The sequence below is a fragment of the Eretmochelys imbricata genome, chromosome 7 (genome assembly GCF_965152235.1).
Source record: "Eretmochelys imbricata isolate rEreImb1 chromosome 7, rEreImb1.hap1, whole genome shotgun sequence".
Classification (NCBI taxonomy): domain Eukaryota; kingdom Metazoa; phylum Chordata; order Testudines; family Cheloniidae; genus Eretmochelys; species Eretmochelys imbricata.
Genome location: NC_135578.1, coordinates 104,701,756 through 104,715,721, shown reverse-complemented (window position 1 = coordinate 104,715,721; position 13,966 = coordinate 104,701,756). Strand labels below are relative to the sequence as shown.

At 47.2% G+C, this 13,966-nt stretch overlaps 1 protein-coding gene across 1 annotated transcript; it reads right to left on the bottom strand.

The window, feature by feature from the left end:
- Positions 1-10,104: 10,104 nt before the first annotated feature.
- Positions 10,105-12,407, bottom strand: NKX1-2 (NK1 homeobox 2). The gene is made up of 2 exons (XM_077822756.1): positions 12,176-12,407; positions 10,105-10,727 (listed from the first exon to the last, which is right to left on the bottom strand). Exons 1-2 carry the CDS (start codon positions 12,405-12,407, stop codon positions 10,105-10,107), a joined length of 855 nt encoding a protein of 284 aa, XP_077678882.1.
- Between the last annotated feature and the right edge of the window lie 1,559 nt (positions 12,408-13,966).

The following is a 13,966-nucleotide window of genomic DNA, read 5'->3' as shown; positions in this document are numbered from 1 at the left end:
TTAAAGGCAGATTCATCCCATTGGATGTAAGGAAATGGGTTTCGGTTTCATGCTTCTAATGGCTTGTAATAATATGTTTATGAAAAATACATTATCTCTTCCCTTTGAGTTAATACACTCCACTGACAATTCCAAGGCTATAGGGGCTGTTTTTTCTATCTTGGGCCAGCCATCAGACCCTATGCTATATTTATGAGATTTTTACAAAATAAAAGTTTAAAGCTACATTTAAACTAAGATTTCTAATGCATCCTTAACTATGTTGTTGTGACCAGGTCTAGCATAATTCTGTAGGTCATAAGGTTAAACAGAGTAGATTTTAAAAGGGGATGGTTGCTTGTATGACCAACAATAACATTTTAGTTATGTCTGTTATGAGAAGGATAAACAAGTTTCATGATTCGTGGTGGGTGATGATCACTATGTGGGTCACGAAAGATATCCACCCCGTGTGTCCCTCATACAGCACCGTACAGTTTATTAAGTGCACTGTAGTGCTTTGGTTGTCTTCTTATGAAGTATCAGATATCAGCCACTGCTGCAGACATGATACCAGATTAGATGGCCCAGAGTCTGATCTGCTGTCGCAAATCCCATGATGTTATTCTAGAATTAGAATGAAGTGAGTGCAAGCAAGAATGTGTGTTTGCAGGACCCACTGAGAAGTTACCTTCTGTTCAGTCAATCTGAACTCTCAGTTGTTGATGCATGAATATGGCTGACATTATTACCGGAAGTCAGGGAAGGACCAATGTGATGGGAATGAGAGAGACTAATTTCCTTATACTGACTGGAACATTTTTCATTTAAAACTGTTTTAATTTAAGAGAGATTCGTTCTTTGTATTTTACATGTGGGACACAATTGTGGTTCACATCTAACATTTATGTTTGTCTGTGGGTAAAGCCAATTTTTGCCTGAGATTATTGTAAAACTACATATTCATAGCGGTCATGCCTTGCCCTAGAGATAATGGATCTTCAGTGGAACATTTACAAAAGTGATAAAGGCCTATATTGAGAATAACATAATCCGGACAATCTAATGTTTGAATGATGGAACAATTGCTAACAATTTAGTTCTCAGCACCGGGTTTGGAATCACAGCTTTGGTAAGTGGCACGTTATCATATCTAGAGCTGACTGACAAAGAGGTCATCCTCAGGGGCAGCTGACCCTGGACAAAAGAGAAAATAAGGAGTAATGTCTGGACCACTTTGTACCATTTAGCCAGAACGTCACTTGATGGATTGTGATCAATGCTGCATAATCTGCAGTAATGTTGCTCTTCACTACTACTCATCATTCTTTCAACACTGTGTGGTACACAAGAACTAATATAAAGTTGGGGATGTTTGACTTTTATTTATTTATTTATTTTTTTTTGTAAAGTAGCACTAAAGCTATGACTCCAGAGCTACTGTCTTTGCTATAAAGATAAGTGTTTTCCTGGCGAAGATAGAGGATGGAAAAAGTCATTTGGTCAGCTTTTCTCTCCCTAATTGGCATATATAAGAATTAAGTATTAAGATTTTCTGGGAATCTAGAGTAATTTAGTCAAACAGAGAGACAAAATATGTTACAAACCCTGGTGCCTTAAAATGGCACATGAATGTCAATGCTGAAAACTCAAAGGAGGAAACTAGTGCCCTACCATTCCTTTTATTTTAATATGTAATGTTCTTACACACTTTGTCATAATATTTCCTTATTAAAGTGGAAAACTAACCATCTTATCAAGAGCAAGGCATAGTGTGGGCTGGTATTTTGTAAGCTTTTGAGTATGATTCTAATACACCTGAGTGCTGACCAGCTGCACCACTACTATTCTTATCCTGGGAGTCTGTTGGTCAGACTCTCAAACATAATAAAACATGTGACTATTCTGATACAGATAATAAATAATGCAATGGCAAAAAAACCCACATTAACACAGAATGAAGATTGCTTAGTGGTCTGTTGTCTCTTGCAGAATGTTGAATTGAGCAAACTCAAACTTCTGAAAACAGGAAATACACAATTAAGTTGTCCATGCAACCATACGTCTTCCTTCTTTCAACAATGACCAAATGCACACAAGGAATGCACCTACCAGAGGGCAGAGTTAATCCTGCATGCGCAGCCTTTATTGTGCATTTCCTGTGAAATTTGAAGTTTGAGTTTTGCTCAACTCAGTGTTCTGCAAAGGGACAACATACGAATCAAACTTAACTCTGTGTTAAATAAACTAGGCAATTCAATGGCAAAAACTATATTAACAGGAAACTGTAGTAAAGCGAGAGAGCCTGGAGTACGGGGACTGCTCCAAAATCTGAGGTCTGAACCAGAGGCTGTGAACCAAAGTCAGGCTATAAAAGCAGATGCTTACAAGTTTTTCAGTACATGAACTTGGCAAACTTGCTGCTAGTGTTGCTAAAGCATAGGCACTCCTAAGAAGTAGTGGGCACTAGATATTTTACCTAAATACATTCCAGAAGGCTAGTACAGATACACCCCAGTCTAGTACAAGATAAGATGGTTTGACAGAACAGTTGAAAGGGATGTTGTGTCCAAGATATCCGGAACAAGGGGAGGTAACAAACAGATGTCACAGAACATGTAAGGTGGTATGTAAGGTGTTTATCCCAGTTGTTTGTCTCAGTCTATAAATGTCGGGGTACCTTGCTTTAACCCTTTCTGTGGCCAAGGGGACAGCAGAAACTCTTGCTGCTGACTGAGCCGCTCCTTCCACAGGGCGCTCATGTTAATGTACTTGTGCAAGTTGTCAGAGTCATTAGGACTGTGCCTAGAGGGTAATAAATCTGGTGGAGTGCCTTTGTTCCTGAACCGTGTCTCTGGTCTTTTGCTATGAGTAACATTGAAGTCTGCTGCATTAGCAGGCTGTGCTTTCTGCTAGTGCTGATAACACCAGAGCTTCACGGACAGAAGCACTGAGAAGCTGTAATAGCTTAGCTGCCTTTACAGCATACTGCAATAATAACATTCTTCCACCCTTCTACAGAAACAATCTGTTCCTTTTAAGAGTTAAGAATCATTTAGCCCAGTGGTTTTCAAACTTTTTTTCTGGCAAACCAGTTGAAGATTGTTGATGCCCGTGACCCAGCGGAGCTGGGGATGAGGGGCTTGGGGTGTGGGAGGGGCTCAGGGCTAGGACAGAGGGTTGGGGTGAGGGCTGCGGGGTAGGGCCAGGAATAAGGGGTTCAGGGTGTGGGAGGGGGCTCTGGGCTGTGGCAGGGAGTTGGGGTGCAGGAGGGGGGTCAGGGCTCTGGGCTGGGGATGCAGGCTCTGGGGTGGGGCCAGGGAGAGGGTGACCGGACATCCCAATAAAATCAGGACTGTCCCAATATTGAGCAGTTTGTCCCGCATCCCAACTGAAGTACGGTCAGGATGCCATTTGTCCCAATATTTTGTTTTGGGCGCGTTTTTTTTTTCTTTCCTTAGGTGGCAGTGACAGGCAGGGGGAGTGCCTTTTCAATTGTTACACTCACCCGGCACGTCCGGGTCTTCGGTGGCACTTCGGCAGCGAGTACTTCAGTTGCTGATGGGCTTCGTGGCATTTTGGCGGCGGGTACTTCTTTTTTCATTGGCAAGATTTATTTCCTGCCACCGAATGTGCCGGGTGAGTGTAACAATTGAAAAGGCACTCTCCCTGTGGCGGTGCCGATATTTTGTATTTAGCATCTGGTCATCCTAGCCGGGGATGAGAGGTTTGGGGTGGAGGAGGAGGCTCAGGTTTTGGGGGGGGCTCAGGGCTGTGTCAGAGGGTTGGGCTGTGGGAGGGGGTCAGGGCTTACCTCCAGTGGCTCCCGGTCAGTGGTGCAGCCAGGGTGCAGAGGAAGGCTTCCCTCCTGTCCTGGCACTGCAGACCACACTGCACCCCAGAAGCAACCAGCAGCAGGTCCAGCTCCTAGGCAGAGGTGCACAAGTGGCTCCGCGTGGCTCTCGCCCGCAGGCACCCCCCCTCCCAGCTCCCATTGGCTGGTTCCCAGCCAATGGGAGTGCAGAGTCAGTGCTCAGGGCGGGGGCAGTACGTGGCCGCTTCTGGGGCGCAGCGTGGTGTCAGAACAGGTACAGACTTGCCTGCCTTAGCCAGGTAGCACTGCCGATGGGACTTTTAACAGCCCTGTCAGCGGTGCTGACCAGAGCCACTGCGACCCAGTCCCTTCCATTCCGCGAGACCCCCAGTTTGAAAACCACTGATTTAGGCTGTTGTACATATGACGTCCTGCAATTTGCACACTAAGTCGAATCAGCCTATAGTCAGCAATCCCCATGTCATAGTGTACTCCTTGCTTTCCCTCAAACTTCTACAGCCTTGTGATCCAAGAATTGCCCAGAATCCATACACGGGCAACTCTGACCGCACACGTATTTTTTTACCCTCAGTGGTCAAGATACCCGTGCTGTCAGTTCCAAATATATGCACTATATGTCTTTGGAAACACCATGCCACTTCCTACCCATCCCCAGGAGCTAGTAAAATACAGATTTTTCTCAACCAATCCAAGGCTTGCCTACTTTCTGACCTCATTGCCCAACCCTCTTCCGCCCACACCCCCGCCCGCCGAAGCCACAGTTCTTCCCCCATCACCCCAACCCCCATACAAAGTCCTCTGACTCCAGCTCCACCCCATCTAATATAACAACAATTTTGGTTAGACCAGCTGCTGGCTATTCTGCTGTGTTCCCAGTAAAAATCCCTATAAAATAAAAACATGTTATATTATAACAGAGATAATTTGTAATAAGCAACATGCCTTATTAAATCTTTATTGCACAGGTGTACAAAGGTTCAACTAGACAGGTCAGTGATGGGGAAGTTCACCAGGTCAACAGCATTGGCACATTTCCTCGAACTATCCAGGCAAGCGTAAAGTGGCTGCATAGAAACCCTCTCACATTCTTTTGTTTACCGGGGTAGGCACACTGTGTTCCTTCCAGACTGCATATCTACACAAGCTAAGAAATAAACATGTTGTTGAATACTGTTCTCAGTGTGGATCCCCAAAAGATTTAGTGGGTGCCCTGCACTACTTTGGGGGGAAATTGACCTACTGAGACAATTTTGACTTCACTGCAACAGTTGGATCTCTAGCTCTGTGCAAAAGAAAAAAAAAAAAAAACCCTAGAAACTTTTTTTAAAATGGCTTATATCTCTGGAACCCCTAGATCAAATGACCTCAAATTTGTCTCTCTACCCTACTCTGCATTCACACCAGGCATAGCAAATTTCAAGAAAATCCATGCAAGCAACAGAATTTTAGAGCACTTAGAAGCATGATCCGTGAAACAGGAATGGTACAGTTAGTAATAGAGAATGGAGGGAAAGATCTCCTCTAGAGTATCTGGGGGCTCTTAAAGGTGTGAAGTCGCCCACTCATCTCAATGTGATGTTCTCGGCTGAATGAGAACACCCCAAACAGATGAATACAACCTGAAACAAAATAGCTCTGAGATGTGAGAGCCTCTCATCTCATCTCAATGAGTGTTCCCATCCCCCTCCTGAGTGCTTTAGAGCATGTGATATGCATGAAGTATACCTGTTCTCAGCTCCTCACCCAAAGAGGTAGGACTTCCCCAGATCTTGGCTCACATGGGGGGCAGGGAGGGGGCCTCAGACCCTCCCAAATGAGCATGCCCCCTCAGAACTTGGCTCATATGATGGGATTAGGGATAGGGCATCCAACTCCTGGAGATGGGCACAGGCCCCCCAGATCCTGCAGCTCACATGGGGTAGGAAGAGGGGCTCAGACAACTCCAGAGGGGCAAGGGTCCCCTTATCCCAGCTCATATAAGGGGCTAGGGAACAGGTCTCAGACCCTCCTAAAGGGGGAAGAGTCCCTCTAGATCTGAGTGCACATATGAGAGGGCAGAATGTGGGGGGCTGACAGATGTCCCTGCACCCTGCCCCTCTTCACCCACAGTCCTCCCGCCACTCACCCAAATGTCCCCCTTCCTAGTATCCCACCCCTCCATTCCCCGTAAGTCCCAGGCCTCCCTCACCTGAGCCCCAACCTCTCTACCTGCCCCTACCACACGTTCTCACTTATGTCCCTTCCCATAATCCCCTTCCCCTCACTGCAGCCCCAAACTCCTGTCTCCCTATTCTCCCATTCCTCTCCGCACTAATACTCCTCCCCTCCTAGGAAGTATTCACGTTTAATTTTTTGAAAAACTTAGGTTACATTCCCCCCAAAATAAAATTGCCAGCAGGACTCACAAATTGTAGCAATCTCCAGGCACTCAATCCAAACCAAAACTCCTTTTTTCTTAGGTGGGGGCTTCTGATTAACTTCTCCTTGTTTATGTTAATTGTAGGGTGAGTTCACAACCACCAATCTCAAAGAGATTCATCCAGTCATTAATACCTCTCAGTTTAGGAGTACAAAGCAGCAGAAGGAATCCAGGTTTGTTTGGGGGGAAAGAAGTGATGTAAGTTGGGAACGTCTTGGTCAAATGATCCCAGATTTGATTCACTAATGATACCCCATGCAGCACACCAAATTTCAAGGCAATCCAAGTAACCGTTTGGATTTTACAGCACTTTCAAAAGTTGAGCTTTAAAGCATTAAAATGGTAGGAATGGAAATCTTCTAACTGCTTTTCTGTTTTGGGTCATGAGCACTATAAAACTTTACATTTTCTTAAATACCACTATGAATTTGGGTTCCCCAAAGATTTAGTGGGTGCCATGCACAACCTTGGATAAAATTTGACAGAGAGAGACCATTTTGGCCTGTATCACATCAATAGTTACATCTCTAGCTCTGCTGAGAAACTATTTGAAAAATGGTCATTTCTTTCAGGGCTTATATTTCTGCAACCCCTCGCTCAAAATGATCCCAAATTTGGATCACTAACCCTACACTGCACGCCACCCTCCTGAGACACACCAAATTTCAAAGGAATCTGACTAATCGCATCAATTTTAGAGGACTTAGAAAGATTAACCTTTAAACAGAATTTGTGATGAAACCTTAACTATAGCGGCATTGCCATGCCACTATAATGTTTAGAGGACCATGTTGAGACCACCATATTCCTTCTAATTAATACCCAAGTCATTTGAACCCAGGCCTCTAGACATTAAGTGCTATGTCATTAATCCACTCTGACATATCTCCAAAGCTGCTGCTGCTACCTTTTGTGCATGTTGTTAAACAGCAGTCAGTTGCTTCACACATTAGGAGGCACAGTTATAATGATCCCACCTCCTCCCAGTTAGATCCTGTTTACCTTAAAGATATAACCTTGCTGTAACCTGGCATAGTTTATTTCTAGAGTCGCTATTACCTGAAAGAATGAAACCATCTAGTGGTGGGTTTCTCTACCATCTAATCTATCTATCTATCTGTCTTTCTATAGATATGATACTTTAAAAGACATTAACATTTGTTTTATAAAAAATGTGTTCTGTGTGAAAAGAGCTGCCAAATCAATTTTAGTTAGTCCACCCAGTGGTTTGACAGAAGCACGGGAAGTAGCAATTCATAACACCTGGGCTTAAAAGTGTTTTTCAGATACTTGCTCCCCAGGAAGCTGCAAGTTATGCAGGCCACAAAGGTGATTTGCTTAAAAACAGGTATCCACTTGATCATCACCTCTTACCAGTCTTCAGTCTATTTATGAAGAAGCAGTGTCAGGGATGGTATAGATAATACTTAGTCCTGCCTTGAGTGCAGGGGACTGGACTAGATGACCTCTCGAGGTCCCTTCCAGGTCTATGATTGGTTGGTACCATAAGAGGACGCTGGTCCACTGACCTTCTGGTAAGAGAATAAACGCAGTAACTATATCTGGCCACTAGAGGGTTCATAGGTTTTACAGAACTGAAAATGATGGCTCAGGAACCAAGGAGTTTTAGGATTCTCCCTGGGGTCATGGCCAGGGTAGTGTTGCAAGGGATTATTTAGGTTTGGACCCTGGGGGGAAAAAGGTCCACAAAACAAAAATAATTTCATCTGGGAATGATTAAGAACAATTAAACAAAGTCTAATTTTTAAAACTGCTTTATTTAGACAAACACACCTATAGATAGATAGGACTTACCAGCTACCTTTTTGGTTGGAAAGCCAATGTGCAGTTTAAGCATCATGACACAGAAGAGATACGTTCTTGAACAACATGTTGTAATAATTTGTGCAAACTGCATGAGACAGATTTTTGTGAACCAATTACTTCCTGGCAGTCCAGGGATGGATAAGCCCCCAGCTAAAATTCTTTTTCATTATGGTGCTTGTAATGATGAAGATGAAATGTGATTTTCCTCTCTAACAAATCCTTTAAAAAATCAGATTCCTCTGTTATGGAAAAGAGTGCACTGCATACTGGAAGCTCTGCACTTTAACTATTTTCTACCACAACCACCCCTTTTAAAAATAATAATGTAATGCTTTTCTCTGATGTATGTTTTCTACCTCATTTGGCATTAATGCTGTGTTATTAAAAGAATAATTGCAGAAAAAAGCTCTTTTGATCTAAGGCCTGATCCAAAACCCACCGAAGTCAGTAGAAATGAAAGGTAGAGAGGTAGCAGGTATATCACCAATAACTGGATACTTCCTCATGTGTCAGCCAGGTTTCCCACACCCTGCCTGACAATTACAGAACTAAAGTTTCAAGTAGCAGTAAGCAGTATTACTTTCCTATTCCCACTAACAAACTCTCTTCATTAATTTCTTGGGATGGCAGACTCCTAGCTTTCAATTTTTGAGCCCAATGCAGCACCCTTGAAGTCGATAGGAGATTTAACATGATTTTTAAGGTTACAGCAATTGCCCCTTTATAAGGTTGTATTATCCACCTGAAACAGGTAACTGATCTCCAGAGATAAAAGCAGGGCTTAGGGGCATCTTTTGTTCTTATCCGCATCATTCATATAAAAGCAACAGTAACTAGTCTCAGAGTTTCTGAGTTTTCAGGTTATGAGGGATGCCCTGCCAAACCAAATGACAAAGAGAAATGTTTTAAAAGGAAACTTCAGGAGAGAAACTTGGGAGAATTAGTGTTAGGTACAGTAAATGTAGAGAGGGTTATCTTTTCCATCTCCTAGGCCTATGATTACATCTCAAATATGCCAATAAAATCCAGTGGTTACTTTTTTTTCCCCCCCACGAAAACATGCCTCGGTAAAGACTCAAAAAAAAATCAACTTCCTACACTTTAAATTACCATGCAACCATCAGAAATGTACACTTGAACTCTGCAGCCTAATGAGGAAAAACGTATAAAATGATATACATTTATATGTATGTATAAATATTTGGACCACATAATGTCTGAATGTTCCACCTGTTTGGTTTGTCACAGTCGTTTATCTATGTATATCAGGACCTTTACTTTTGTTCATCCAAAGATATAGCGCAGCAGGATTGTGAAGTATAATCTAAGAAATCATCATTACATGCCACAAACTACACTTGAACTCAAATATGCCTTTACAGAAGCGCGGCTGCTCTGCTCATAGATATCCATCAATTTAAAGGGATTAACTGGAGGAGCCCGACCCTGGCTCCCACGGAAACTCCCATTCGTCGCGATGGGGCCAAGATCCGGCGTAAACTATGCCGGGGAAGGATGCCTTAAAATACCAAACACGTGGGAAGATGTCAAACCTGAGCGTAGTGCAATGCACGTTTTATTAAAGTTCTCCAGTTTCCAAACTCCATGTTGCATCCGAGCAGTCTCAGCCAGGTCCTCGGTTCTGACCGGACTGCACGCTCCGGTCGGTCACAGAGACAGCAAACACGGGACCGCTGCTGTCTGAACTGGAAGCCTCCACCACCACCACCACCAGAGCGCGTGTGCCCTGCAAGTCACCCTGCGCCCCTCTGCCATTCCCTCCAGCCGTGGGAGAGGGGGAGACGGGGCGGGAGGGGCGCTCCCTGCAGATGGCAAAGGCGCTGTCTGTTTCTCCTGCGGTCCTGTGGCCGGTGTTCACGTGGGCAGGGCGGCGGGGGCCGCCTGAGGGGCTGCGATCCCCCCGGGAGGGGAGTGCGGGGGTTGTGAACGCACTTGGCGGAGGGGCAGCGAGACACACCCACGGGCGGAGCCCCCGCGGGCTGCCCCCAGGGTGGGAAAGGCTGGAACTGGTCGGGCGGGCTCTTTAGAGGTGCGGGGTGTAGAAGGGGGCCAGGTAGGCCGGGCCGAGGAAGGGCGCCGCGGCCAGGGGCAGGGGAGCAGCCGCTGGGAAGAGGACATTGGCGGAGGGGTAGGAGGGGAAAGTCTGGAAGGCCAGGGCGCTAGGGCCCGGCGGGCTGGGGCTGCCGCCGCCTGCTCCGCACTGGGGCACCGCGGCGCTGGCTGCCGGCTGCCCCGCCCCGTCCGCCCCGGGGTTCTGCTTCTTCCACTTGGTCCGTCTGTTCTGGAACCAGATTTTGACCTGGGTCTCGGTCAGGCTGAGCGACAGGGCCAGGTTGAGGCGCTCGCACACCGACAGGTAGCGGGTGGCCCTGAACTTGTTCTCCAGGGCCACCAGCTGCTCGTACGTAAAGGCCGTCCGGGCCCGCCGGGGCTTGGCGCAGCTCGGCGCGGCGCGGCGCCGCTTGGAGGCTGGCGGGGAGCCGGGGTCGTCTCTCTCCTCCGGATCGGGCGAGCCGGGGAAGTCGTGCAAGCGCGGGGGGGCTGCTGCGGGCTGGCTCCGGTCAGGTCCCGGGGCCGGCTCCTCCCCCTCGCACGCGGAGCCCTCCAGGGTGGACGCGGCCTCGCTCTCTCCCTTGGAGTTGGCATCTAAGGGAGAGAAGGGGGCTGATCAGAGTGACAGAACGAGCCCTTCCCCTGCCACATCCCTGCGCCTGCCGCTGATCCAACCTGACCTGCGCCAGCGCTCGCCTCCCGCCAGCTGCTCTCCGCACGCATCTGTGTCACCGGGGACACGCGCGGCTGGGGCAGGCGCCTGCTGCCGGCTGATGTCAATTCCTCATTTGTTTATTAAACTCAGCTTGCAAAAGACACTTCCCCCCTTTCCCCCCGTCCCCCAGACTGAGCAATTGAAGCGGGCTCTTCTTTCCGGTCCCCCTTTAAAACGGGAGCCAATTTGGGATTGTTTCCTCCCTCCTAAAACATTTTTTTTTAAATCAGATTTTATTTTTAAAAATGATCATTTGCCCTTTAAGAAAAAACTGGCCGTCTGATATGTGAAACCCTTTATGTGCTGCAAGCTGTGCGAAACTCGTTTGTGTGCGGCGGTATGGATCTCTAGCCAATTAAATAAGTTATTAAAGCCCCCTTTAAAGAGACAAAAATCCCCTCCCCCTTTCCATCTGCTCTTCCCAGCCGTGCTAATAGAGTTTCAGATTTGTGAGGGGCGGATCGATAGATGTCATCTATTAAAGGTAAGTTTTAATCGAACAATATTAGGATCAGGCAGGGGGAAAGAGGTTTGAAGTTGGTACCTGCAAGCTGCGGGAAGGAGATATGCAGGAGTCAGTAATAGGATATCGATCAATGGGGAGCTAAGGCATCCTCTTGTGGGGACGATTTGAACAATTATCCAGCCTGGCTGTCCCAGTGCCAATCAGGGCCAGCCAACGAGCTGGAGTCGAAAACAATTGCATCTAACTTTTGGTTTCCCATCAGACCTGGGGGCGCTGCAGTATAAGCGGTGACCCGAGGAGGGTCACGGCTCAAGGAAATCTGCACCTAATGACCCTCCTCCCAAAGCAGTTTTCCACGGCAGCTTCTTAAAGGTGACATGTCCCCACACCAGGAGCGGCTAACCGCTGCCTGCCCGCCCTTCCTTGGGAAACATTCTGCGGAAGGGGTTAATAAATATCTCCGTGTCCACCGCTGACACAGGCTGCATGAGCCAATTTTGACTTACGCTCATCAGCAATGTGTTGCTTGTTCTGTGGGAGTCCTGGCTCTACTCCCACTCTAATTCACGTGCTCAGATAGTTCAGCATCAAAACGAGCCAGTCCACTAGCTTGTTTTTTAAAATATATCATCAGGTTTTAAACCAACTACAGCCCCGTTCTGCTGCCTGTTTCACGACATCTTCTGCAGACCCGCTAAATAAATCGCAAACACACTAAAGCATAATCCTCGGTGCTTTTAGCCCCGTTCGTTTTAGCCTGCGCACACAATTTATGGAACTGGCCCCTTTCGGCTGATAGACGGGACAAGGTTTCTTGTTCATTTGTTTGAAAATAACCATGCGGATTGAATGCATTCCTACCATATGCCTCTAGTGTGTCCCTGCTGCTCCTTTGATTCGCGGGATCCTTTTCTACTTCAACTCCGCCAAAACTTTTCTCTGGCTCTCCTGAATGCGAGATGCTGCCCCTGCTCTGCGCAGCCGGATTGCTTTTCCTGGTAAATTTCTGGGGATCCAGGATGTCTAAGATGGAGAAGGAGATTTTATGATGGATGGGGGCCACCTTGGCCCCACTGTCCTGACATTCCAGCATTCCCCCCTCAAAGATCCCGAAAGAGTTGTGGTGCCCCCAGACAAATGCACAGGCAATTGGCCAGCTGCTCGCAGGGAGGAGAGACGTGGTGCCAAAGATGCCTTCGGTCGATGCGTGGCTTTCAGTCCTGCTCGCTGCAGGTTCGATCCCCCGGGGACGCTGTGTCCGTAGGAGGAAGGGTCCTGAGGTGTGCAAGCTTGCGCTTTGCAGATGTCCTTCTGGAGGGAAGCGGCTCCTCTGCTTCGGTCTAGGAGGAGGATGCAGGCTTGGAAAGGGAAAGGGTTGGAAGTGGGGGTGGGGGCCGAGGAGGGGGCTGCTCCGCCGTTGGCACTTTCTCCGCTTTCCCACCAGCCTGGCTGCCCCAGCCACGTGGAGAGAGCAGCGCGGGCTGCCTTCAGAGGGGTCTTTGAAAGCTGCACTAGTATCGTTAAAGCAAGAGCCGCCGGCTGGAACTCACACACGCAGCTTGTGTGTGTGTGTGTGTGTGTGTGTGTGGTGTGAGCGAGACGTGTCTCCCAGAGTAACGTGTCATGGGGGGGGGGGGGTTAACCCCTGCAGGGGGTGGGTTAAAATCCCAGAAGAGCACAGATGTTCGATTTGGGGGAATCCATAGCTCCACGTACCAACGAATTACAGAGTCTAGTTTTAACTTAGGACATCGCTGTACCAACATGCACAACGTGTGCCCTTTCCTTAGAGGCCACCAGGTAACAGCAACACGTTGTAACAACGTATATACAAAGTGTACCGCTGCCACAAGTTCTCGGGTGCAGAAAACCCCATTGCTTCGATTTAAGAAAATCTCCACTCCAGATCCAGGTCAGACCTGGATTCGCCGTATGGTTGGGGAAAGAGCATAGAAATTGCAATGCTTTCAACCCTCCAATGGACCGTTTCAGGCCCGCCACCCCCTTTGCCGGCCAAAATCGCCCCGACCCGACACACTCATTTGTAGCAGGAAAGGTTCTAATAGCGAGGTTGTCCTACGGGAGTTTCGTTGCACACTGATTTAAAAACCCACTGAAATAGGTTGATTCCAAAAATGTATTTTAATTTTTAATGGTGCACGGACGGAGACAACAGGCAGACGTTAAAAGAGAACTCAGGATCGTCAAAGAGTGCAAGGAATTCAAATGACTTCTAAGCAATCAGTTCACTGGGTAAATCTCTTTGCGGTTGGGGAACATATCACACCCCTTGTAGGCCGAACAGACTGCAGCCTGGGATATGACATGACATCTTTTAAAGGCAAATTAGGAGGTTTTTCAAGGACCATCCACCCGGAAATAGCACTGGGAGGCTAATGATCTCCTTTCCCCACCCCTCCTGCAACCTTCTCACTGCCAACCCTCCTCGATTTTGTTATGGAGCAATAGGTTAGCAATTAATATTGTCTTAGTGGGTATGAAATAGGAAGAGGAGGAGAAACCACCACATTATAGCTCTAGGCCTCCTATACCCAGCTGGCGTTGTAAATGAGCTTTTAAAGCAGCAATGTCCTTTTAGCATTTCTCATTCAAACCTCCACTTCTCCACCCCCTTGCCTGCTGCAGTATTCA